The 26889-nt window shown below is 44.5% G+C and overlaps 2 protein-coding genes and 1 long non-coding RNA gene across 3 annotated transcripts in view; 1 reads left to right on the top strand and 2 right to left on the bottom strand.

Annotated features, from left to right (window-relative positions):
* The window catches only part of LOC132541911 (uncharacterized), a 307257-nt gene that overhangs the window by 188695 nt on the left and 91673 nt on the right, over nucleotides 1-26889 (bottom strand). The gene's annotated exons all lie outside the window — the stretch shown is intronic.
* DUSP3 (dual specificity phosphatase 3) lies at nucleotides 1470-17545 on the bottom strand. The gene is made up of 5 exons (XM_007531840.3): nucleotides 17474-17545; nucleotides 17204-17261; nucleotides 15685-15840; nucleotides 11595-11821; nucleotides 1470-5150 (listed from the first exon to the last, which is right to left on the bottom strand). The coding sequence occupies exons 1-5, from the start codon at nucleotides 17541-17543 to the stop codon at nucleotides 4945-4947; spliced, it is 717 nt and encodes a 238-aa protein (XP_007531902.2). The 5' UTR covers nucleotides 17544-17545; the 3' UTR covers nucleotides 1470-4944.
* Nucleotides 17691-23086, top strand: CFAP97D1 (CFAP97 domain containing 1). The gene is made up of 6 exons (XM_060203420.1): nucleotides 17691-17865; nucleotides 18827-18897; nucleotides 19164-19282; nucleotides 21138-21261; nucleotides 22236-22292; nucleotides 22934-23086. Exons 1-5 carry the CDS (start codon nucleotides 17742-17744, stop codon nucleotides 22290-22292), a joined length of 495 nt encoding a protein of 164 aa, XP_060059403.1. The 5' UTR covers nucleotides 17691-17741; the 3' UTR covers nucleotides 22934-23086.

Genomic DNA, 26889 nt, shown 5'->3' with positions numbered 1-26889 from the left:
TCCAATAAAAAGTGATTGGTACCACTAAGAAAAAAGGCCTTAGCTAGAAGTGGACCTACCCTATAACCCTGCAATTCCTTTCCTGGGGATACATCCTAAGGAACCCAATACACCCATCCAAAAAGATCTGTGTACACCTATGTTCATAGCAGCACAATTTGTAATAGCCAAAACCTGGAAGTAACCCAGGTGTCCAACAACAGATGAGTGAGTTGTGGTCTATATATACACAGTGGAATACTACTCAGCTATTAAAATGGTGAATTCATTTCATCCATCTTGGATGGAGTTTGAAGATATCATGTTATGTGAGATAAACCAGAAGCAAAAGGATGAATATGAGATGGTCTTAGAGACAGAAATTAGAAAACAAAATCAGAAGCAGAACTTGACCTGACATTGGTGTACTGCACCAAAGTAAAAAGACTCTGGGGTGGGGGGTGGGGGTGGGGGAAGGCTCAAGTCCTAGAACATGATATGGTGGCAGAGGAGGGCCTAGTGGGGGTTGTATTGTTATGTGGAAATATTATACATGTACAAACTATTGTATTTTACTGTGGATTGTAAACCATTAAAATAACGAAATAAAAGAAAAAAGGTCTTAGTGAATTTTTTTTTTCAAGAACAAAATATTGTGAGTCTTTAGACTCTGGGCTAGGGTGATTGGTAGGCAGTGGGGGTGGGAGTCTGGATCCTCCCAGAAAGATGCGGTGCTGAGACCAGGTGCTGAAGGGCAGTTCTCACTGGGAAGATATGCCATGCTCCTTTGACTCCTCGGGATCATATTCAAAGGCCACCTAGTTCACTCTCCTCTTGGTTCTCAAGCAAGCCCTAGCCCCACCCCACCCCCCACTCCTTGCCAACTCCATCTCTAGTTCACAAAAACAGTACTGCTTCACCACACATGAAGCTTCTCCCCTGCAAGTAGGGACTAAGGGCTTTAAACTCAGGTTCTTGTGCATGGAAATGTGTACAATCTACCAGATGAATCACCATCTGCCCCCCCCCCAGGTTTTTACATGGAAGAACAATGGCAATACTTATAAGGGAGCTAGAGCTAATGGTGGCAATAAAAACATTTAGAAGAATAGATTCGAGTACTGGTTGCAATATCATTCAAATCCTAAAACGCTACTCAATCATCTCCAGCCATGGTAAGACTGTTGCCCCAGTTCCCTCCTTTCTTAAGAACATAAATCTTTCTTTGGAAAGTTCTCAAGAATATTCTAGTCAATTATATCTCAACAAATATGAAAGATTTAATTTTAAAATAGAGTCCTAACACAGGAAATTTTTGCTACTAGAGAGAGAGAGATCAATACATTTCTATTGCATAATTATAATCACCATAGAAGGAGGGTGGATTTTTTTTTTTTAGATGATTGTTTTTTAAAGCTAGGACATGTAAACATAAAAGCTTTTTAAAAACATAAAAGACAATGAACCATGATGAGGACAAAAAAAAAAAGGACAATTTCTTTGTCTTGTAAGACCTTTATTTTGGTTACAGTTTTAGTGCTTTAACACTGACTTGTGAGACAGCAGACATTAAACTTTTTTTTTAGTCATTCAATACCTTCTCTTGTTTATAAAATACACAAGTTCACAATCAAATGATCCTAAAAAGCTGATAGACTTCCAACCAACCTTTTCTGCCAACTAGAGATGGACCCTGTATCCAATCAGAACAAGATCTTGACGTGGAAATCATTGTTGACTCTTCAGTGATTCCTTTTACCACTTTATGACAAAAAAAACCAAAACTTTCCACATAAAGAGTCTTTATTGTCCTATTATAAGACCAGTGCTTATTTTGATTAAAGCCTTAGCATCTTAGCATTAACTTGCATCTTATCATTAACTTGTGACCCAAAAAACATCAACACTCCTTGTCAACCGCAGTGCCACCTGCTGGTCATAGCATTATTATCCTATCATTTCTGGCTGGTGGTAAATTCCAAGTGGGGATTCCTAGTGAACCTAGTACCAGCCGAAAGGGAGGCGAGGGATCTTCTAGATGATTCCTCTCATTTGGTGAGTGATGACTGCTGCTGCCCAGATAAATCAGTGGCAGCAAAACAGAACTAACTGCTTGTGAGGGCTGCTGCTTTAGAATTGAGAGGACTGTCTGGTGTTGTCTTTTTGACTAACCCTGCTCTGCTAGTCAAAGAAAGAGGTGAGGTGTAGAGAGGGAGGGAAGGTGGGAGGGGTGTACCCTGAGATCCTATTCCATCACTTCCCAAGGGAGAAAGTTGTTCAAGAACAGCTTCACTCACAGCTGGGCACATGTTGGCTCTCAATAGAATTTGATTTTACTCAAAGAATAAGCTGAATCTTGTGAAACAGGGAGTTTCTGGGACTGTAATCTGTAATCAGTAATCCCCTTAGCTACTAGTAGAGTAGCCTCAAAGGAAAGGCAGTAATATCCCTCTATGGTCTTTTCTTCCTCCTACCCTCACATTGCCCTCAATGGGTTCCTACTAAGCTGGCTGCACCACCCTCCTATGTTGGCAGAAAGAATTGCAGCACCCTGTGGGGAGCAGGAGAGGAGCCCCAGTCCTAGCTCCTCAGCTCCCAGAAGCTAAGCAGAAGCTCACACAGAGGCGGAAACACACACGTTTCCTGAAAGAGGAACCACATAGTCCAACCCAACTGGGGAGCTACTTTTTACCTCTTCCTCCAGGAACAGAGTAGAATTCATGTTGACACTTCCTCATCCAGACCTCCCCCAACCCCAGCCCCAGCACCACAGAGCTGATTGACCTCTGTACACACAGAGTGAGTCCAGGCCATGTGCTTGGGACCCTCCTGGGGGCCTGATTTCTTGAGGAGTGTAAAATTGCTTCAACTATGCCTTAAGAGTCAACTGACCCTAAAAAAACCCTACTTATGTTGATCTGCATTTCCTTTCCTTTTTTTCTTTTTTTTAAACAAGCTAACAAAATATATTCATCTATTCTGCCAACATTATAGGGTCATTGTGAGCATCAAGTTGGGGGTGGGGGGGAGCTATAAGAGGGATAAGGGGATGTCTGGGAAACTGTGAGGTACAACGGTCCAGCGGATGACCACTGCACGCAGGTGGGGTTGTCCAGGCAGCCCAGTTGTTTGAGGCTGCTGTGGCTAGAGAATGTGCCACACTTGGGCTTCTCAGCATGCTTCCTGCTGCCACCAGAGACAGCTATCCCTGTGAGGGAGGCCTGAGGGGCAGCCATGTCTCCTGTCCTAGCAGAAGTGCCTGGGCAACTCTAAAAAGGCACATTACCCACCGCAACACGCTAATACTGCCTGGCTGTAAATTTAAACCTGCATTTCAAATATTCCACAAAGAGTCCCTGATATTTCATTTTAGGCAAGACACTTTTGCAAATCCTTGCAAGTCATCCTACCATGAATATAGGCTTCTGGGAGCCCCAACAGGCCTGCCAGAACTATGCCTGACATCTATTTGGTGCTCAACAAAGAAAAAAGGAATTTATAAACCTTGATCAGACATCTATGTACTAAATGTCTGGAAAGCATGGCTGAGAACCTCCTCTTTGCCAATATAGGAATCCAAAGATGACAGTCATGCAATGTTCTAAGCAGAATGTATTCAAAAACAAAATGAGACTCTAACAAATGAGTGCTGACCTGGGAGTATGAGTGCTAATTCATTCTGGCATCATGGGGAAAAGTCTTAAAAATGGTGGTTTCTTGTCTGTCAGTCAGTTGGTCTGTTTTGCCACCAATAAGGGACTTGTGTGGGTGCCCTGCCATGTTTCGTCACTGCCTGTCCAGTCACGTTTGCTTCCAAACCTCAGGATCTTTTCTGGCACCAGGGAGCCGTAAGGACTACCTGTAAGTGGGCAAGGTGTAAGCCTGGCATCATTTGTCTCCCTGCTTGTCCTCTGGCTGTGTTTCTGAGATACAGCCCCAAACACACATACACCCACTGTAATTAGCCAACTTCCGCCTTCTGTTCTTGGAATAGCAACCGAGACAAAAAGTAGTTAGCACGAGTGGCTTGGGCTCGCCAACACTATCATTCAGGACAAAACCCTTGTAATTCTCCAAATGGTGGGTTTTTTTAAAATAGGCTGGACTTCAACACCCTGTTTTCTAAAAAAAGAAAAGAAAGCCATGCCCAAGGCACCTCTCTTCTCACAAATGAAGTGGCTGAGAGCAGTCCAAGGGACATAGTCCAGTGGATTCTATACCCAGGTCTCCTAAATGTTCACAATTTAAAAACATGATTTGAGAGTCCTCTAAAAGAATTTGTTTGTTTGCCCACTCTAGGAGCCTTTGTTGGGATACTCCCAATCCTACAGAAATCATGAAAATGAGGTTTCATCATGAAAATTTCCACCAAACAGCTGATGATATCCCCACACCAGCTTCAGAACTTATGATGAGCTTCTGCCTAAGAGCTGGGTGTGGACAGCTCAGAGGAGGGACAGACATGGTGGGTAGAGAAGGGCTGTGTTTGCATAGTTCCTTGACAGGGCTCAGGTGCTGTGCTCCCCTCTTAGGAGAGGACCCAGAGGTGAAAGGTGGACTAAGGAGTGGCAGGAGATCAGGAGTCCCTGTAGGCATCTTGGGCCTTACACTTCCACAGTCCTTCTGCCCCAGGCCACTGAACAGGCATGCATATTATAGGTCTTCCTCCCCTGTACCGCCCCCGCCTCAGGGAGAGGCCATCACAGGCTACAGGCAAAGGATACACCAAGGAGCAAAGGATGATGTCCTTAGAAAGCTTCTTTATATGCTCCCCGGGGGGGGGGGGGGGGGGGGGGGGGGGGGAGTGTCCCAGGGCTGTGTGGGGACAGACTTTTGGCAAGTATCTGGTGATGGTGATGCTGGGAGCAGAGTGCAGTGTTTCCTAAATATGGCGGTTTGGGAATCCTCAACCAGGGCCTCTCCCCATGTGAGCTCTAAAGAAGATGCAATGGGGTAAGGAGTTCCCTAGAGTTTCAATTTCCCCTCCTTGACAAGTCTGTCATTGAGTTGGCAGAGCTGGGTCAGGAAACCATCGTTGGGGCCAATCTCACGGTTCTGTCTCACAAGGCTCAGGGCTGACTTGACATCCATCTTCTGGCGCAGCATGAGGTACGCGATAACGAGAGTTGGGGAGCGGCTGTATCCTTCACGGCAGTGGACAAGCACCCGACCTATAGAAAATACGGGGTGGCGGGGCTGGTAAGCTAGGCCCCTTCAACCACCCCACCATGACTGTAGTCAGATCTCCTCCAGGAAATGCTAAGTGGAAGGTAAGTCCACGGCTATCCACTGAAATGACTTTGATGAAAACAGGTGAGAAGCACAGAGCACTGGTGAGGAAGTGGAGGGGAGATGTCTACCTTGCCACCTGGAACATACTCAGCAAGCTCAGGGCTCACAGTCAATGGGAAGGAGAATGTTCATCATACTGGAAGGTATTCCAGGTCCCACTCAGATAGCACCTCCTCCATGAAGCCTCCCTTAATCTCCTCCCAGTGTCCCAGGGTGTCCTTCTGCCCCAAATCTTCAAAGTGACAGGCCCTTGGCTCCTGAGCCCCATGAGGCTGCGGTCACCACAGAGCTTTCCAGACTGACAGACCAGCCCATATGGGCAAAGAAGCAGGCCACAAAAAGTCAGGATATAGGGGCTGGGTGGTGGCACACCTGGTTAAGCACACATAGTACTAAGTTCAAGGACCCATACAAGGATCTGAGTTCAAACTCCCGGTTCCCCACCTGCAAAGGCCACTTCACAAGTAGTGAAGCAGGTCTGCAGGTGTGTTATCTTTCTCTCTCTCTCTCTCTCTCTCTCTCTCTCTTCCTCCCTCTCTCTCTCCCTCCTTCTTTCTCTCTCTCCCTCTCTCTCCCTCTCTTTTCTAAACAGTGACTCTCAGTTTACAATATTTTATTTATTTATTATTGGACAGGGGAGAGAAATTGAAAGGGAGGCGATAGAGAGGGAGAGAGATACCTGCAACTCTGTTTCGCCATTTGTGACGCTTTCTCCCTGCAGGTAGGGCCAAGCCTAGGGGCTTGAACCTAGGTCCTTGTGCATTGTAGCATATGCACTCAACCAGGTGGGCTGCCACCTAGCCCCATGTCTGTCTTTCTCTCTCCTTCACCCTCCTTTCTCAATTTCTCTATGTCCTATCCAACAAAATGGAAAAAAAAATGTCTGCCAGGAACAGTGGATTTATAATAGTGGCAGCACCGAGCCTCAGTGGTAACCTTGGAGGAAAAAGAAAAGTCAGGATATGTCTCTCATTGTATGGAACAAGGAAACAAAGTTGAAGAGCCTTAAGTTCTATAAAAGGATAACCAGCTGATACTCAAGAAAAGCAAGTTTCACCCCCTTCCTTGGCCCCTTGCTCTCTTCTGTACAGGAGCTCAGTACAGCTGGCATGGAGGAGGCGATCAGGAAGGGGCATCAAAGACCTGAAAGACCTGCAGACTCCCAGGCCTTGTCAGCCTCCCTCCTCAGCCCTGAACAAGTGCTCTTCAACATTTAGTAAATCCTGTTTTCTAGAACTCTGTCCAGCAGGGGGAGATTACTGGCCCAAGAACCATCAATGTAACAAAAACAGGCTAAGGGGGCAGTGGCAAGGCTGATTGTGCCTTAATGGGAGGCCCTTCCCCAGAAACCTTAGTGAGGATAAGAAAGACACTAGGGAGCTGTGGAGGGAAACAAACTAAAAGCAGAAAGGCCAAGTGGCCAGCCTGCTCCAATGGCCATGCCCTCTGACCTTCTAGGATTACTCTCTGGCACACCTTGTCCAACCGTCAGCACTTAACAGTTCTGCTTCCGTCTGGCCTTTTATTTGGAAGCTTCAGGGGTCATTTAAAATGGGGCTTTTGGAGGCTAGGTAGCAGTATACCCAGTAGAGTGGCTGGCATGTTACAGCGCCATTAGGATCCAGGTTCAAGTACCCGCCCCCATCTTCAAGGGAAAGTTTCACAAGAGGTAAAACAGAAAAGAAAATGGGCCTATAACTTTATCATTAGAGAAATACAAATTAAAACCACACTGAGATTCTATCCATACTTCACACTCATGGGAATGACCTATACCAACAAGGCAGGAGATATTAAGTGTTGGCAAGGATGTGGAGAAAAACGGACTCTGTTATACAGTTGGTAGGAATGACAACTTATATGGCCCCTTTGGAAAACGGTATGGCAAGTCCTTAAACAAATAAAAATGGAAATGCTTTATGATCCAGAAATACCACTCCTAGGTATATACCAAAAGGACATGAAAACATTAATTCAAAAGGACATATTCACCCTACATTTCAATATTCACAATAGTTAAGGAATGGAAACAACCTAAGTGCCCACTGCCAGATGACTGAGTAAAGAAGTTACAGGATGTATGTTTAATAGAATACTACTATACAAAGAAGTTACAGGATGTATGTTTAATAGAATACTACTATACAGTTTAAAAGGACTAGATTATATCCTTTGGGACAAAACGGGTGGAACTCGAGGTGATTACAAATAGTGAAGTGAGGAGGTGAACAACTACCACCAGATGGTTTCACTCCTATGTAGAGTCTAGAGATCTGAAATACATAAACTTGTAAAAAAAAAAATCAGTAATAAACTGTAAGTCAATGAAGATGGTGGTTACCGCTGGGTAAAGGCACAGAACTTTGGTGATGGATGTGGTGTGGAGCTACGCCCTGTGATCTTACAATCTTGTAAACTACTATTAATCACACATTAAAAAAAATAGCTTGACAAGAGAAAAATAGAAAGAAAAGAACACATAAACTTGCTAATAAAATATATATGTACACACACACCCATATATCCCATATATATATATATATATATAAAATCAGGCTGTGGTGAGTATACATGTCACCATATGCAAGGACCCAGGTTCAAGCATCCCGGGGTAGGGGGGTGCCTCATAAGTGACGAGCTGCAAGTGTCTCTCCTTCTCTCTCCCCTTATCTCTTGATTTCTCTGTCTCTAGCCAATAAATAAATAAGATTTTTAAAAAAGGAATAGCCAAAATGAACTATAAGGATTATCTGGATGGGGGAGGGAGGAGAGAGGTGGGGAGCACAGAACCTTGGTGGTGGGTATAGTGTGAAACTACACCCATGTAATCTTATAATCTTCTAGATCATTATTAAATTAGTAACAAAAAATGTGGAAAAAAATAAACCGGGTTGGATTTTGCTGCCCTCCACCCAGAGTCCACCACAGCCTCCCTATTGGCCTTGCCATGCTCATGAGCCTCAGCTCCCACCAGTGAGGCACGAGAACTCCACTGGGGACTTCTGGGGAGTGATCTATTTGTTCTTCAAAATAAAAATGAGGAATTTACAAGCCTAAGTGCTGAAGAGTTTCCTGATCCTAGACTCCCTGATATTTGTTATTAGAAATCCTACTGATTTCTATCTGTGCCTCTAATACTTGTAACAGGTACATCAGATGGAAAGACCAGAACATATTCCTCATGGGGAAAGACATCTGAAGGTTTATTTCTTTGTCTGAAAATACCATGAAGCCTGATTACTAAAGGACCTCAGGCTGTCCTTTGTTACAACTCCTGCACTCTAGGGCAGACGTCTTAAATAGGTCATGAGTTAAACTATAATAGGCCCACAGGCCAAGGATAAATAGCCACATGCAATTAATTATCCACGTACTCTGAGGACTGACATTCTCCCAGAGAGTCTGGGGATTGTACACAGATGACCAGAGGATAAATTCAAAGACCACATGCTTAGGGTCGAACACTGTATCTACTGAGACACCCCCCCCCCCGCTGATATCTGTTTGCTTATTTATTTTTTTATTTATTATTGTTACCAGTACTCCATAATTCTAGGTGAGCTATTTCACTAGCTCTTATCTTTCTTTTCTCCTCCTCCTCTTTTTTTTTCTTCTTTTTCTGGGTACATGATAGTGCTATGAACTGCTCCTTTGGTGGGGAACCTTAACTAGATGCCAAGAGTCTGAAATATGTTGCATCTCAGGGTTAGGGTTGAGAGAGATTAATTTCAGACACCAAGATGATGATCTAAAGAGATCAGGAGGGACACACATAAGATCCTGAGAAGGGACAGTGTCAAGTGAGTGACCCTAATCAGAACTCAGACAGAGTATTTATTGACAAAAATCATGCATAACCTCAGGAACAAGGAATATCAAAGATGTCTTTTAAGTGAACATACATCAAGGGAGTAAATGTCAAGATACCAAATAACAGGTAGTTGTACATCATATGGAAAGATCAGAACATTTTTCTTTCTTTTTAAAAATTTTATATTATTTTTTATGTATTGGATAGAGACAATAAGAAATCAAGAAGAAAAGGGGTGATAGACAGGGAGAAAGAGAGACAGAGAGAAACCTGCAGCCCTGCTTCACCATTCGCAAAGCTTTCCCAGGTAGAGACCAGGGGCTCAAACCCAGGCCCTTGTTCATGGTAAGGTGTTCCCTCAATGAGGTGCACCGCATCCCAGCCGCAGAACATATTTTTCATAGCAGAGAGACACCAAAATTCAGGTAGGGATGTTTAAAACTTAACTACACTGTCATTACATCAGGTATACTTTTTTGGTTCCCTAAGAAATCTTGTAATTAGTTATCTTTGATCTTCCTCATTCTTTTTTGATGTTATGCATGATTTTATCAATAAATACTCAGTTCTGATTGGGGCTGCTCATTTAAAACTGTCTCACAAAATGGGTGGAACTGGAGGTAATTATACGTCATGAAATAAGAGATGAGAGAGTCGGGCAGTAGCGCAGCGGTTAAGCGCAGGTGGCGCAAAGCACAAGGACTGGCATAAGGGTCTCGGTTCAAGCCCCCGGCTCCCCACCTGCAGGGGAGTCGCTTCACAAGCGGCGAAGCAGGTCTGCAGGTGTCTTTTTCTCTCCCTGTCTCCCCCTCCTCTCTCCATTTCTCTCTGTCCTATCCAACAACGAAGGCATCAATAACAACAACAATAATGACTACAACAATAAAACAACAAGGGCAAAAACAAAGGGAAAATAAATAAATAAATAAATAAATAAAAAGAAATAAGAGAGGAAAGACAGCTACCAGATGGTTTCACTCATATGTGGAATCTAGAGATCTGGTTTACATGAACTTGCCAAAAAAAAAAAAAAAATCCAAGAAAAACAGAAGCAAGCAAACTGTTCATAAGACTTATGAGAACTATGGTGGTTATCTTTGGGAGGTTGGAGAGTGGGGTTACAGAACTTTGGTGGTGGGTGTGATGTGAAACTATACATTATAATCTTGTAACAAACTATTTATAGCAGTTTTTTTTTTAAAGAAAGATAGGAAGGAGGAAAGAAAGGCTCCCAACTCTGGATATCTTATGTGTGTCCCACCAGATCTCTTCAGATCATCAGCTTGGTGTCTGAAATTAATCTTTCTCAACCGTGAGATGCAACATATCTCAGGGTCCTGGCATCTGGCTAAGGTCCCCCACCAAAGTAGCCATACCTGAAGCCTCAGGTTCAGTCCATAGCACTGCCATGTACCCAGAGTTAAGTAGGGGTCCTAGTTTGTCTCTCTCTCAAAAAAAAAAAGGAGGAGAAAGAGATGGGAGCTAGTGAAATCGCTCTCCTGGGAGGGCACCTGCTTTGCCTGGGTTTGAGCCCCTAGTCTACCACATGGGGAGTACTATGGCACCAAGGGGAAGCTTTGGTGCTATGGTGTCCTTCCCTCTCTTTCCATCTGAAAAAGTTGGCCTAGAATGGTAGAGTCCTGGTAACAACAATAAACAAACAAACAAACATCAGACTGGGAGTTGGCACAGTGGATAAAGTGTTGGACCCTAAAGCAGGAGGTCTTGAGTTCAATACCTGGCATCACATGTGCCAGGGTGATGCTCCAGTTCTCTCTCTCTCTCTCTCTCTCTGTCTCTCTCTCATTAGTAAGTAAAAAAATACAACTTTAAATAAAAACAAACAGGATGAACAACAGATGTGGCCTCATCTTTTGCTGTACTTTGCTCTCTTGAGAAGCAGTGAATGGCTCTGCCCCAGCCACTGTGGTGCCTTTGGGGGAGCACCCAACACTGACAGGGCAGAAAGAGCAGCAGCACCTGGTCTTGATGCCAAGCAGCTCAAGCAGCCCTGCAGCTCTGGCACCTCAGGACTTCGTGTAGTGCGAAATAACACATCTTCATAAAACACTACTGGATAGGGGTGGAGGGGGGAGGAGCAGAAAAGTAACACTCAGTCAAAGTCACATTGTAGACCTGGCTGAGCACAAATGTTACCAAGGACCAGGGTTCAAGCCCCCAGTCCCCACTTGCAGAGGAGAAGCTTCACAGAGTGGTGAATCAGTTCTGCAGTTTCTCTCTTTCTCTCTCCCTATCTCCCTGTCCCCTTTCAATTTACCTCTGTCCTATTAAATAACTTAATTAAAAATAAAATAAAGCCATAGAAGCTTACATGTCCTATAGAGGGCAGGGACCATGTGACAGGCAGCCAGGTGAGCAAGGACCTAAAGTTCTCAGCCACTCACCACAGGAGATGAGACAATAAGTGTTCCCAGAGGAGGCCTGCAGTGAGCTGTTTCTAGACACAGTCCTGTCCAAGCTGGACTCAGTTCCTGAGCAGTGGGCCCCTTACCATTCTTATGTGCCAAGGCCTGGTCGATGAAATCTGCAGCCTTTTCAAAGTAGGCACCAAGATTGAAGTCCTGTGTGTCGTTGGCCTTGATGCCCAGGTAGGTGATGCCAGAGTCCTTGTAGAAGCTGGCATTGGTGTTGACATGCATGAAGGACCTGCCTTCAGCAGCATTCAGGACGTGAGTGATGCCTATTTTCTGCAGCTTGGGGATGTCTTGAGCCACAGACCTGGATGGGAAACAGCAATAGGGGAGGGAGGAAGAAGGAGAGAGGAATTGACTAGCAGGCCCACTGGGAGAAAGAGATGATTCTTTTTTAAAAAATATCTATTTATTCTCTTTTGTTGCCCTTATTGTTTTATTATTGTAGTTATTATTGTTGTCATTGTTGGATAGGACAGAGAGAAATGGAGAGAGGAGGGGAAGACAGAGAGGGGGAAGCAAGACAGACACCTGTAGACTTGCTTCACTGGTTGTGAAGCGACTTCCTTGTAGGTGGGGAGCCGGGGGCTCAAACCGGAATCCTTACGCTTTGTGCCACATGCACTTAGCCCACTGCACTACCGCCCAACTCCCAAAAAGAGATGATTCTAGGCAACGAACCCTCTGGGCTCTGGGCCCTGCTGATCTCACCAGCCCCTTCTTGAACCCCCTGCCTTACTCCAGCTACATCGAAAGACCAACAGCTTCCCCCAATAAACTGGGCAGTGTTGTACCCATCTGTTTCCTTCACCTGGGATGCCCTTTTTCAACAGTCCCTCTTTCGCTTTGCCCTCTTCTCTGTCCCATTTGCTCCCTGTGCTGTGCTAACTGGGACTGCTTAGTGGCCAAAATGAGCACTGGGTTTATGATGAGGAGATAAAAAATTATACCCAGTAAAATTATTTGGACAAAAGAAAGAGGAGGGCAGAGCTCTGAAGCTAGAGTTGCCAAGATCTAAATCCAACCCTGTTACTTAACATGCAGGAACTCTGAGCAAGTCACTTAACCTTTCTAACTCATTTTCCCTCTGTAAAATGGGAATAAAAACAGCACCTATCTACCTAAACACTCACTTAACACGTGAGTGTTAAGTGAGCTGGCCCACAAATAGAGCCTGACACCTGTCAGTGCTACTATTCTTTTTTTTTTTTAATATTTATTTCCTTTTGTTGCCCTTGTTTTATCGTTGTAGTTATTGTTGTTGTTGGATAGGACAGAGAGAAATGGAGAGAGGAGGGGAAGACAGAGAGGGGGAGAGAAAGATAGATACCTGCAGACCTGTTTCACCGCCTGTGAAGTGACTCCCTACAGGTGGGGAGCCGGGAGCTAGAACCAGGATCCTTAGCAGGTCCTTGCATTTTGCACCACCTATGCTTAACCTGCTGTGCTACTGCCTGACTCCCCAGTGCTGCTATTCTAACCCTGGGTTGTGCTCACTGGTTTAGATGCCCAAGTTAGGAGCTTCTTGAGGGCAAAAATCACAAGGGCTCCAGATGTGTATAGTCTGTACTTGCTATGACACCAAACACATAATAGGTGCTGAGTGAAGACATGGCAAACTGATAAAGGGTCCAGGAAGTCTTCTTTTATGAATTATAAAGTACAGCCTATTATCTCCCAGAGGAATCCTTCCTGACACAGCCCCACTACAGTTCCGAAGCTCTCTTGGGTGACTTGACACTCAGGGAGCAAGTAGACCAAAAAGAACTGTGGGAATTACAAAATCTTTGATCTAAATAGTCAAAGGCCTCCTTTATTTCATCTCATGAAAACATCCCAATTCAAACAGTAGTTTGTACTTTACAAAATGTCTTCTTCCAGTGATCTCACTTGCCTGTCACAGTGGCCCTGCAAGGAACAAAGGACAGAGCTTAAACTCTGGCCCGACAGAGAGGATAACGGAGGGGTAGGCTGCTGAGGGCAGGCCAGGAGAACTCCTTTCTGCTGACAACCAGCCCTGCTCTGTCTTCCTTCTCTCTCTGCCTCCTGAGCCCACAACAGCAGTAGATCCAAGACCCAGAGAGCATGAAGGTCTTGATAGATGAAGCAACACAAAACAATTTATCCTCCCAGCTGAAGACCTGCACACACCTGGCCAAGTGAAGGTCAGATTTGCTCAGAGGGCAAGGAATTTTCTTACAATTGCCACAGCACTTATCACTCTGGTTACCATCAGATAGATTGTTCACAACCTTGTTTTCTGCTTGAAAAGAGGTGACAGCTGTGCCAGAATACCAAAGGGAGCAGGGTTTCCAAGGATGCCAAGAGCACTTGCTACTTAGGTAGTTGCGGGAGGTGGGGGAGGGCAGGGCCAGTGTCTATAACACTGCACACAATTATAAAGTGGTGACCAATTTAAATAATTGATTTTGGGGACTCAGGCAGTGGTGGACCCAGTGGAACACACATTACCATGCACAAGGACCTGTATTTGAGCCCCTGCTCCCACCTGCAGGAGTTACACTTAACACGCAGTAAAGCAGATCTGTAGGCGTCTCTCTCTCTCCCCAACTTCTCTTCTCTCTCCTCACCCCTCTCAATCTCTCTCTGTCCTATCCAATAAAATAGAAATTAAAAAATGGCCACTGGGAGCAGCGGATTTGTAGTGCTGGAACTGAAACCCAGCAATAACCTGGTGGCAATAAAAAAAAATGATTAGGGACCAGGCAGTGGTGCACTTGGTTAAGTGCTCACATTGCAGTGTGCAAGGACCCAATTTCAAGCCCCTGGTGCCCACCTGCAGGGGGAAAGCTTCATGAGTGATGAAGCAGAGCTGCAGGTGTCTGTCTCTCTGTCTCCTCCTCCCCTCTCAAATTCTCTGTCTCTATCCAGTAATAAATAATTTTTAAAAAATAATATTGAAAAAATGATTTTAAAGAGTAGCTCCCTTCTCTCACCTCCCTCTTCTACTACTAATTTGATAGGCAACATATTTGCCATTATCATTATAATCACGGCTATGAATGAGCACTGTGCTGTGTCTGATACTTGGCAAGAGCTCAGTACAGTGTATGAATGAGACCTATTATCCATGAGACTGGGACTTGCCCTTCCAGCTTTGTACTGAGCCCTATTTTGTGGTAGGTGCTAGTCCAAGACTAGGGATACAGACACAAACAACACATTGCCCTATCCTCATAATACCTCAACTGCTTTGAACCACGAAAAAGACCTGAAACATTCTGCTATGTGACATTAGATAGGGGCTTAGTTTTGAATTTCCAACAAGCTGATCCTCAGGCACATGAGCTTTGGGGTTGGTAACTGGGTATTTGAAGTCTCATGAAAATACAACCTGAGCCCTACTGGGCCCATACAGGCCTGGAAGTTTATTTTCTGCTTTTAGTTGATTATGTCAGCATCTCTCAGAATGGTTAATACTGGTTTTCTCCTGCTACTGAGAAGGTCTTACAGCAATGTCACTAACATGGGGGAAAACCAATTCAGTGAGAACTCTAAAGTGATAAATGATGAACGCATTCCCATTTGGTGAAGTCGGGAGCCTTTTTTAGGTGATGGCTCAGAACCTCGGGAGACTTATTATGGGATCCGGCTAGAACCCCACGTTAAAATCAACCCATATTTAGAAGATGGGAAGAGAGAGGTCCATCTCCCTGGACCTTCCTTGAAGGTACTGGGATCCCCTCATCTGTGCCCGCACGATCCCGCAAAGCCCACGCCCTCATGTGACGTCAGCCTGTTGCCAAGGCAGCGAGGGCAGACATTCCGAGGTGACCTCACTGCAGAACCAGGCAGCTGTCACATGACGCACGGGCAGGAGACAACCCGGGGACAGAAGGCCACCTGTCAAGTGAACATGGTAGCCCGTCCAAGACCGAATCGCTATCTGGAGGCGGCTTTGGCAGGGCATGAGGCTGGCCAAGCGCCCCCAGGCCTGGATCCGTGCAACCTGCGCCCCATACGCGGGGGCGGCGGCGACTGCAGCACGGGAGCTCACGCATCAGCCCGCTCGCACCCCGGCTGTTGCTCCTGGAGGGGCTGCCACGACCCGTCTCCCCCAACCCCGCAGACACCCCCACCCCAGCTTTCGGGTGGGCGGGGCCCCAGGAAGGCCCGCGAGGTTGGGGCAGGGGTGGAGCTGCGACTCACGCGTTGCCCACGTAGATCCTGGGGGCGACCTCGTTGCAGGGCTGGCTCGGGAGGCTGTAGCATCCGCTGCCGTCCGAAAGCAGGTCGTTGAGATCCTGCACCGAGAGCTCGAACGAGCCCGACATGGCGGAGGCCGAGCCCTGCACGCCGGGGCCGCTGCGAACATGGAAGAGCGGCCGGGTCAGCGGGGCGGGGCCGGGAGCGGAGCCGCAGCCCGAGCGGGAGCAGCCCCGCCCCGCCCCGGAGGCGGGCCCGCGTGGAGCTGCGGGGCGCTGGGCTGAGCGCATCCGCTCCGGTACCGCAAACTCGCGGTGCGGCGCCTAGCAGGTACTCAGGGGAGACCCCTGAACCCATGCCGGGAGACTCCAGGATTTGCCCAGTGGGCGGAAACGTCACCACTCTGGTGTCTGGGTTTTTTTTTCCCCACCTCCAGCTATGTTCTGTATTGTTATAAACCAGGACGTGCAGTAACTTCATTGGATCAAAGTGCACCCAAGTGTGGCTTCTCTCTCTCCTCTCTTCTTCCTCTTTCTTCTCTTCTCCCTCTTTCGTTTTCTTTCTTTTTCTTTCTTTCTTTCCCAGATTACACAGACACCCATGTTCCACTTGAGAGCTCTCATTCTCCATCCAGCCTGCCTGCGGGTCAGCAGAGATGGCTTCAGACCCCTTGAATGAGAAAGTGCATTTACAGAACCCCTTGGAGGTTGTCCCCACGCTGATAAAAGTTTAAGAAGCCTAACTCTGGGATACGTTTCCACATTTTTTTAACTTTTTAAATACTTACTTATTTCCCTTTTGTTGCCCTTGTTGTTTAACATTGTTGTGGTTATTGGTGAATAGGACAGAGAGAAATGGAGAGAGGAGGGGGAAACAGAGAGAGGGAGAGAAAGACAGACACCTGCAGACCTGCTTCACCGCCTGTGAAGCAACTCCCCTGCAGGTGGGGAGCCGGGGGCTCGAACCGGGATTCTCCTTACGCCGCCAGTCCTTGAGCTTTGCACCACGTGCATTTAACCCACTGCGCCACCGCCCGACTCCCGCGTTTTCACATTTTTAAAGAATCAGCATGGTGCTTACAACTTGGAGCTGTGTGCAACCAGGCTTGAAATTCTGACCCTGGGGAATCAACTTCTCTGAGCCTGTTTGTCGTGGAGGGTATGTACAATGGCAAAAAATAACATCTAACTCCAAAGGTTTTTGGAAAGATTAAATGTGACACTCAAGGACAGCGTCTGGCACTACTAGATGTGAACACTCAATAGATAATATTTATTGATTCTCCTTCCCCAGTAATCAGCGCCCACTGGGTGCTGCACCCAGTACCAATGGCCAGTGACCAGGCTCCTTCCAACCCTTCCTGGAACTGCCAGCCCATTGTAAGCCACATGATATCAATAACTCATCATTTACTAAATGAGCAAAAAGAAAATCTGTCTTCTCCCACTGTCCTGGAAACTGCAAATCCCCCACCCCACCTCCAAGAGTAAATAAAGTGCCCAGAATTCAGGAAACCCACAACCTGTGCACAGCTCTGCTACTAACTTGGCAACTGCTGCTTTCAACTTCATTTCCTTCATCTGCAAAATGAAGACACTAAATCAGATGATCACTAAGGTTATCTCTCAAACCCCCCCCCCCCCATCCCTCGGAATGGTTTCACACGTTTGGGCAAACCATCACACAGGGAACTTAGTTTCTACCCCAAGCTAGGTAACCAAGGGTGGGTTTCTCTCCCCCTCCCACCTTTACAGGTCTCTCCCACCATCCTCTCACTCCCCACACACCAAACCTTTTCCTTCCCGTGTAGCTGGCACCTGTGTCCCAGGCAGGTGAGACAGCTGCTGAGTCTCATCCCTCATCTTGACTTCGGCCTGGGTTGGCTTCCAAAGGAGGAGCCCAGAGACACAAGTTCCACTGCTTCTCCTGCCTGGAGACCTGACTCTGATGTCATAACTGCGTATCTATGGCAACCCATCATCAGGACGCCTAAGTACCGCCTAAGTACCTCACAGAGGAGACTGGGTGCCTCATTTCTGAAGTGAGACTAAGAAGAGAAGATGAACAATTCCCTGGATTATCTAGCCTACCCTGTAATCGTTTCTAATCATAGGCAGAGCACAAACTTCAGAAAGAAACTGGACTTCGGCCACTATATATTTCACAAAAATAGAATCCAAATAGGTATGTGAATTGTTTGGGCTGGATGCTGAGATTAAAGATTCTGGAAAGGTCTACCTTAGATACATTGGCAGCAACCCATGTTGGTGTCCAGCTTTGTTACAAAACAGCCTTCTCCAATGAGATGAGTTAAGAGGATGTTATTAGTGTCAGTGACAATCTCTCCCAAGGAGAGATGCTTATTTAAATTCTATAAAGCCAGAGTGAGCTAGGAAACAGATAGGATTTCATCAGTAGGCAAGTCATATTGAGAAAGGGTGAAAGATACTCTTTTAAAAGATGTGTACCTCTGTAAATCTTTTACTTTTTAAAAAAATATATTTTTTAAATTTTATTTAACTTGATAGGACAGAGAAACAGAGGGAAAAGGGATGGAAGGGAGGAAGAAAGAAAAAAGGGAGAGGAACCTGAAGCCCTGCTTCACCAGTTTTGACGCATTCCCCCTACAGGTGGGGACCAGGGGCTTGAACCTTGGTCCTTGTGCATGGTTACATGTGCACTTAACCAGGTGCACCGCCACTCAGTCCCATAGCTTTCTAGCCCTCATCATTCTTTCCTTTCTGCTCAGAATTCTTCCCAAGTTATTTTTAAAAATCAGCAATCATGTTATATTTTGTTTAATTCTAAGGGATAGGCTGAAATAACATGTAAATAAATGTGTTCTTATTTCTGTCACAACCAAGTTGTGGATTATAAAGGAAATGTAATTTGCATACATTGTTAATGAATATTTTCCACCATTTAATCCTTTGGATTCTTATTTTGTCAATTACGAGTTATGCAAAATTTTGAAGTGTTCAATGGTGTTCATTTGGGAAATTAAACTAAAATCTGTGGATTGGGTTAAGTTTAAAATGATGCAAATCATTATGTCTTAGCACAGCTCACTCTAAGAACATGAGCAGGTTTTCGGAGGCTGCAGTGCAGTCCTGTGATATAATCATGTTCTTTCGTCCTTATCTAGTGAAACCAACTGTTGATACCAAACCTCCAGCGGCGCACACCCATCACATTTTAAAACTGAGCAAATTACAGGTATTTACTCTTGCCATCTGCAAGTGTACCTTGATTTTTACCTAAAGAGGTCAGCTTCCCAGAGCCTTCTCCAGACCCACCTAAGCCAGGAATGTCTTAATGCTCCCCCCGTCCACACTCCCCAACGATAGGTCCCTAAGATCAGCTCCCACTCTGCTTGCCCCTTTCCTATAATCCCAGAGCAAGGTGTTGGCAAATGAAATCAGTATAGCAAAGACCCAACCACCGTGGGGTGGATTTTTTTTCTCTTCTTTCTTTTTGGCCAGGGTGAACAAAAAAGAATTGACAAAATAGAATATGAAAATAAGCAACTGTGTCAGAAAATCGCAAATGCCCATCGTGGCCCTGCTAAGGTGGATTGCTGGAATGAATATTTTTCAAAAAGGTAGTGTTCTTTCTCTTCAGTTTTTGAAAGTCAAAATTGGCATTCCTTTTGCTGGATTTCAGTGGGAGGTTATCGAGGGGGAGGAATACTTACAAGGAAGAATTTATCTTGAAGCATAACCATAGAGCATATTAATGAGAATAAAAACTATCCCAAACAGAACCTCTCTCTAGCATTAAAGACTTAACTTTCTTTTTAATCCAAGAAACATTCAAGAATCCTCTTTAGAGATCATCACCAGAAGGCAGTTTTGTAGCACAAAGACCATCACTGGAACTGTGACATAGTTTTCTTAAAATAAATTTTGAAAATATTTCCTAGAAACTACCATATGGGAAACACCAAGAAAATAGACATGAGATCAATATTTCCTTTTTTAAAAAGATTTATTTATGAGAGAGCTAGAGCCAGAGCCAGAGCATCTCTGGCACACGTACGGTCAGGAATCAAAGTCAGGACCTTATGCTTGAGGGTCCAACACTTTACTCAGTGCAGCACTTCCCAAGCCTTAAGATCTGTATTTCTTGGTCTTAGAGAACCCAGTGTCTGGTAGAAGTGACATCTGTGGGGAGTCGGGCAGTAGCACAGCGGGTTAAGCACACGTGGCACAAAGCACAAGGACCGGTGTAAGGATCCCGGTTCAAGTGCCTGGCTCCCCACCTGCAGGGGAGTCGCTTCACAGGCAATGAAGCAGGTCTGCAGGTGTCTATCTTTCTCTCCCCCTCTCTGTCTTCCCCTCCTCTCTCCATTTCTCTCTGTCCTATCTAACAACAATGACATCAGTAACAACAATAATAACTACAATAAAAAACGAGCAACAAAAGGGAAAATATTAAAAAAAATTTTAAGTGATATCTGTATAAATAATACAGCGTGATCAGGATTACAAAAGAGCATACAAGAATAAGAATTTGGTGACTATGTGTACTTGTAGGGGGGAATGTTACTAGACTTTGCCAGTATCCTTGCATATCTGAAACTAAGTTGAAAACTGTAGTGAACACAACTTGTCACCAGCTGATTTATCCAGAGTCAGGACTGCCCACGTCCCATCATGTAAAGTAGAGAATCTCAAACCTACTTTCAAATAATCATCACCCCTGGGGAGCTTTTCCACAATGCCAGTGCCCCAGCTCCTCCCTCATGCCAATAAAGCAGAATCTTCTGGTGGACAGCAGGCTGTGAACCACTGATCTAAACCTGGGGAGTTTCCCACTTCCCCAGAATGCACTCTGGTTCTACAGGTGGAAGGGGCCCCAGGGCTCAGTGGAAGTTTGTTCCCTGCACGCACAACCTAGGTTATTGACATCATTACTTCATTTCCTCCACTCCACAAGAATTGTTTCTTAATATTTTGTTTATTTTTAAAATTTATTTATTCCCTTTTTTCTTTTTCTTTTTTTTAATATATACTTTTAAAATATTTTCCTGTTTATTGCCCTTGTTTATTGTTGTTGTTGGATAGGACAGAGAGAAATGGAGAGAGGAGGGGAAGACAGAGAGGGGGAGAGAAAGATAGACACCTGCAGCCGTACTTCACGGTCTATGAAGTGACTCCCCTGCAGGTGGGGAAGCCAGGGGCTTGAACCGGATCCATACGACGGTCCTTGCACTTTGCACCACCTGCACTTAACCCGCTGCGCTCCCGCCGGCTCCCAATATTTTGTTTATTTTTAATGAGATACAAAGAAAAAGAGAAGGCAGACACTGCTCAGCTCTGGTTTATGGTGGTGCTGGTATCTAACCTGGTACATTTAGTGCCTTGGATATGAAAGTCTTTTTGCATAACCATTATGCTATCTCCCCAGTCCCAGAACTATATGCTTTAGCTGTCTTGAGGTTTTGTGTTTTTCAGTTTAAACAGAGAAACGAGGAACCGGGAATTAGTGAGAATTACCATGGAAAACCAGGGTATTCTGAAGAGGCTTGGTGACCGCAAACCCCACTACGACCGCAAGTTGTCTGAGCTAGACTGGCAGGCAAGTGGGCACTCCGGGACATTCCATCTGCATCCATATCAGGGGGTACTCTTGTGCTGCCGAGGGTGAGAGCATAGAAATGTGCAACATGGGGAGTTGGGCGTTAGCGCAGAGGGTTAAGCGCACATGATGCAAAGCGCAAGGACTGGCATAAGAATCCCGGTTCGAGCCCCTGGCTCCCCATCTGCAGGGGAGTCGCTTCACAAGCGGTGAAGCAGGTCTGCAGGTGTCTATCTTTCTCTCCCCCTCTGTCTTCCCCTCCTCTCTCCATTTCTCTCTGTCCTATCCAACAACGACGACATCAATAATAACTACAACAATAAAACAAGGACAACAAAAGGAATAAATATAAAAAAATAAATAAAGAGAAAGAAAAAAAGAAATGTGCAACTGGTGTCGTAAGGAAAGCCTCTAGAGCAAACAAAGTTAACCAGTCAGGAGCTAAGGCCATCATCTCCTTGGTAGCAAAGGCATTACGCATCAGTTCCAGAGAATTTTCTTTTTTTTTAAATATATTTCCCCCCCTCATGTTGATTAAATAGTGATTTATAAGACTATAAGTTAATAGTGTATATTAACACCATTCCTACCACCAAAACAAAGGTCCCTCCACCCCCTTATAGTGGAACTGAAAATCTACCCTCCCTCCACGCTCACCCCAGCCCCCGAGCTTTTTACTTTGGTGCAATACTCCAAACTCAGAGGATATCTGATGACTTCTTTCCTCATCCCTTAACTCTCTTCCTGCCCCGCCCCCACACATACACAGAATAAGCAAAAAGGATGATGAGTATGACTCAGCATGCAGTTGATTTTGAAAAAGGAGGGAAGGAGCCATCTGCACTCTTTTAAAACCTCCATTCCATAGCTTTGGACTCTAAGCCTCTTCTCTGAGAGAAGCTTAGTGTTTAGAACTTCAGCTTTAGCACCAATACTCTGGCATTGACATAAATCTGATTTTTTTTTCCTTTAAGAATTCAAGACGTTATATCAGAAATACAACAAGATATCGTCTCTCCCGAGATGAATAGGTATGTCTTAACACAGTGGCTCTTTAGTAGGGTCCAGTGAAGACAATTGACACTGAAACCCCAAGAGCTAAGCTATACAGATGGAGGGTGGGAGGTTTAAGGGGTGACTCTGCTCTCCTCTAGTATCACTTGATCAGCCAGCCAGGAAGCTTGGGTTCTTTTATTTCTTTTCTTCATACAAGTGAGAAATGACTCTTTTTGTCATTAGCTTTTAGTATAAGGGGAAATGATTTGTTGAGACAAGACATAAACAGGAGGTCTCATGAGTTTAAAGTTGTGCCAAAGTTACAGTACAATCACTCTTTAAAAGTACTGTTGTGTTGGCAATTTGTATTGGTATTCTTCTCAAATTAATTTTCTTCCTTCTAGATTTTACTTATTTATGAGAAAGACAGGAGGAGAGAGAAAGAACCAGGCATCACTCTGGTGCATGTGCTGCTGGGGATTGAACTTGGGACCTCATGCTTAAGAGTCTGATGCTTTATCCACTGTGCCACCTCCCAGACCCCACTGTTAGTATTCTTAGTAGTGACCATGTTTTTCCTGGGGACAAGGCTATATAGATACTTGGGCTTTCTAAAGAACAGTTCTATGTAATTGTTGTTTCTCCATTTCTCTCCCTAACATCTCCCTAATACTAGGTTACCCACCATGGAAAAAAAGAAAGGAGAAATTCCTAGGATTTCTTAGCTGCTTAGAATTTCAAGACATTCCTAAGTAGCAGAATGCTCAGTACACTTCTAAGTAGCTGTATGCTCAGTCTTAGGACGCTGCAATAAAACTTGGAACACAAAGCGAGTAAGTTACATTTAATGCTCCTGACGACTCTTAAGTCCCTCTCCCAAAACAGAGACAGAATAGAGCAGGTAGAAGAAAAGACCCAACAGACATTTTTATTTGAAATGATAGAAAGAAATGTTCATGAAAAAGAGAGTACTTTTTAAATTGTATACCATCATTACCATCCTGGAAGACAAAAAGGTGAGATGATCCATAAATTCAGTTCTGTCAAAATGGCAAACAGAAAGCACAAGAAGAAATTAAGATTCAGGGGCCAGAAGGTGGCAAAGTCAGTAAATTATGTAAGTTACCATGTGTACGGACCTGCTTTTAACTTTAGGTCGCTGCCTGCAGGCGGCGAGTTTCATGAGTAGTGGAGCAGGCTGGAGGTTATCTCTCTCTCCCCAGATCTCTCCCTATCTCTATCATGTTTTTTTTTAAAAAAATGAAAAATGAAATGGTCGTCAGGAGCAGTGGATTCATCATGCAGGTACTGAGCCCCAGTAATAAACCTGGTTGGAAAAAAATATTAAATTAAGGGGTTGGGGAGATAGCATTATGCTTATGCAAAAAGACTTTCATGCCTGAGGTTCCAAAGTCCCAGGTTTAATCCTCAGCACCACCATGAGCCAGAGTTGAGCAGGGATCTGGTAGAAATATATATATTTAAGTAATGTCCAGACATCACAGAGAACACCACCATATACTAGGTTGCTCCATAGTTTTCTTCATGGACAGTACTAAGCTAGAACTTGTTGTTCCTTACTAGTTGTTTCTTCCTGTTTTAAAGATTATTTTTCTTAGTTTTTAGATTTCAGAAGATTATGATGTACCTTAGGATTGGTTTCTTTGGGTTTATTCAATATGAGGTTACAACTTCTTTAATCAGGTTTTTATCTTTTTACCAAATTTGGAGGGTTTCAATCATTATTTCAATACTTTTCGGTCTCACACTTTCTCCTATACTTCCGGAACTCTGGTGACACAAGTGTTAGCCCTCTTATTAATGTCCCAAAGGTGTGTATGTGTGTACGTGTGTGTACGTGTGTGTGTGTGTACGCACGCGCTCTGATTAAATTTCATTGACCCGAACACAAATGCTCTAGTTTGATTTTCAATCTCCTGCCATTTCCACTCTATCAGTTTACAATTTCCACTTGATTCCTCTCCACAACTTAACTTTGCTTTGCTAAGAATTTGATTCAACATAATTTGTAATTGTTGCTCTTTTTATTACAATCACTTTAAAATTTGTGTCATATTTCAACACTGAATTAGATCAGTACTGATATCAGCTATCTTTTTCCTATTTAGATCGTGGTTCTCCTGGTAGTTTTTGGGTTTTTTGTTTTGTTTTTTATATTTTTGTTTTATTTATTTATTGGATATTATTGGATAGAGACAGAGATACTGAAAGGAAAGGGGGAGATAAAGAGGGAGAGAGACAGAGACACCTGCAGCCCTGCTTCACCACTTGTGAAGCTTCCCCCCTGCAACAGGGACCAGGGACTTGAACCTGGGTCCTTGTGCACTGTGATGTGAGCACTAAACCAGGTGCGCCACTACCTGGCCCCCGGTAGTTTTTGTTTTTAATAAGCTGGTAGGAAGTCTGTTTAGGGATAGTGTATAGGTCCTTGCTTCTTTACTGGTTTTAGTTCCAGTGACAGTTTACTTTTTTTATACAAATTTTTAAAATTATTTTTATTTATTATTGGATAGAGACAGAGAGAAATTGAGAGGGCAGAGAAATAAAGAGACAGAGAAACACCTGCAGCCATGCTTCAGCACTCATGAAGTTTCTGCCCTGCAGGTGGAGACCAGGGGCTCAAACTCATGTCCTTGCACCCTGTAATGTGAATGCTTAAGCAAGTGCGCCACCACCCGGCCCCCCAGTTTACTTTGCTGAACCCTTGCAATGCTATTCCAGTGTTCTGTTGGGGCTTTCATTCAATTCTTGTTTTCTGTGGTGTCAGAAAGTGTTAGTTGGGCTGCCTGATGTAACAAGAGTGGAGGACTGGCAGGTACAGGATGTCTCTGCTGCTCCAACAGTTGCCGCTGCCCCTGTGGATGAAATGGACCACCAGCTGGTGTCTGCTATGGAGCCAGGGTTGGGGCTCCCCAGTCTGTTTCCAATGGACTCTGTTTCCCCTGGTCTGTCCTTTGGCTGAGAAAACAAGCTCTTCTTTATCTTCCCTGTCTATGCTTGCAAGCTTTAGGTTGCCAGCCTCTCTAGGGCTTGCTCTGGGGTATGAGGGAGATGGAAAGTTAGGAAACTCACCACATGATTGTTCCTCAAATCCTGAGGTCTTCTACCAATGCCCCATCTTCTTCCCGGCTTTTGGAATTCTTTTGGCATTGTTTTTTTTTTCAATACCAACGGGTTTAGTTGTATTTAAAGGAGGGGAGAGAAAGGCAATTCTGCATCATCTTGTTCTAAAACCACGAGCCTATCTTTTAAAAAAGGTTAATTGCTTGATACTGTACTCAAAGGGCAGGACAAAATAAGAGTAAGAAGTTGATCTGCAGGGGGCCAGGTGGTAGCACAGCAGGTTAAGCGCACATGGCACAAAGCGCAAGAACCGGCGTAAGGATCCTAGTTTTGAGCCCCCGGCTCCCCACCTGCAAGGGGGGCAGTTACCCCACAAGCGGTGAAGGTCTTCCCCTCCTCTCTCCATTTCTCTCTGTCCTATCCAACGACAACGACATCAATAACAACAATAATAACAAGGGCAACAAAGAGGGAAAAAAACAGCCTCTAGGAGCACTGGATTTGTAGTGCAGGAGCCAAGTCCCAGCAATAACCCTGGAGGCAAAAAAAAAAAAAAAAAAAAAAAGTTGATCTGCACTAACCTCATTAGATACAAGAAAAGATATACTGGTTCTGAACTGTTTTATATTTTGTCATCACCAAGACATCTCTGGGCTAACTTTCTCAGAGACAGAAAGAGACAGAGACAGAGAGAGAGGTATCACAGCACTGAAGCTTCTTCCCCAGTGGGGTGGAGGCCAGGCTCAAAACTTGGTCACACACATGGCAAGCAGGTACCATCCCAGGTGAGTTATCATACTGGCCCTATTGATTCTAAACCATATGGTTTAGATGGGTCTTATACTTATTAAATAAATCACTTTTTGTTGCTCAATAAAAAGTGATTTAATAATTTTTATGCATGATCTTATGTTGATCGTATAAACCATGATACTGGATAGTGGATGCAAAATTTTGATGGGCCATGTCTTTTATATTCAAATATACGATGGTGCAATCTTTTTAAATGATTGGTTAACATTTAAAATAGCTGAACACGGCCTGTGAGAGACAGATAGTAGTTGTAACTTAAACTTGCTCCTGCAGGAAATGAATGAAATAGCAGGGAAGGATACAGCTCTCTAGATAAAAAACAATAAATAGGATTAATTCATTGCTAATTCTGCTCAACAGATACTTGATATGTCCTCATGTCCTCAAAGATCCACAAGCAGTGCCTAGACCTGGCAGAAAAGTGCTGTAATCAATTAGTAATGCCTGACTGAGGAGTAAGAATGCATAGGAGCACACTGACCATTTAACATCCACTACCTAGAAAAGTCCTCTGAGCTCATATTCTCTATAGACACAGAATTTAACTGAGTTTGAAGGCCCAAGTTGGGAGCTAGGGATGGTACATCTTACGATAAAGAGATTTCTTGATGTGAGAAATCAGAATGATGGATTTTTGGAAAAGAAAATTGTCCAGGGGCTCAGAATATATGTGCTGCTAGTTAGAACTGGACTTGAAATTGCATTTCTACACACTCTACTAATATACGTATGTAA

The sequence above is a fragment of the Erinaceus europaeus genome, chromosome 12, assembly GCF_950295315.1.
Source record: "Erinaceus europaeus chromosome 12, mEriEur2.1, whole genome shotgun sequence".
Lineage (NCBI taxonomy): Eukaryota > Metazoa > Chordata > Mammalia > Eulipotyphla > Erinaceidae > Erinaceus > Erinaceus europaeus.
The sequence above is the reverse complement of the archived record's forward strand: the minus strand, read 5'-3'. Positions and strand labels throughout refer to the sequence as shown.

Coding starts and splice junctions, on each gene's coding strand:
- DUSP3 (XM_007531840.3), bottom strand. CDS start 17,543: ATGAGGGATGAGACTCAGCAGCTGTCTCACCTGCCTGGGACACAGGTG. Junction 17,262..17,473: donor AGCTACACGGGAAGGAAAAG/GTTTGGTGTGTG, acceptor TTCATTTTGCAG/ATGAAGGAAATGAAGTTGAA. Junction 11,822..15,684: donor AGGATCTACGTGGGCAACGC/GTGAGTCGCAGC, acceptor TTTCCCATCCAG/GTCTGTGGCTCAAGACATCC.
- CFAP97D1 (XM_060203420.1), top strand. CDS start 17,742: ATGAACAATTCCCTGGATTATCTAGCCTACCCTGTAATCGTTTCTAAT. Junction 17,866..18,826: donor CAAAAATAGAATCCAAATAG/GTATGTGAATTG, acceptor GTCCTTATCTAG/TGAAACCAACTGTTGATACC. Junction 18,898..19,163: donor TAAAACTGAGCAAATTACAG/GTATTTACTCTT, acceptor CTTTTTGGCCAG/GGTGAACAAAAAAGAATTGA.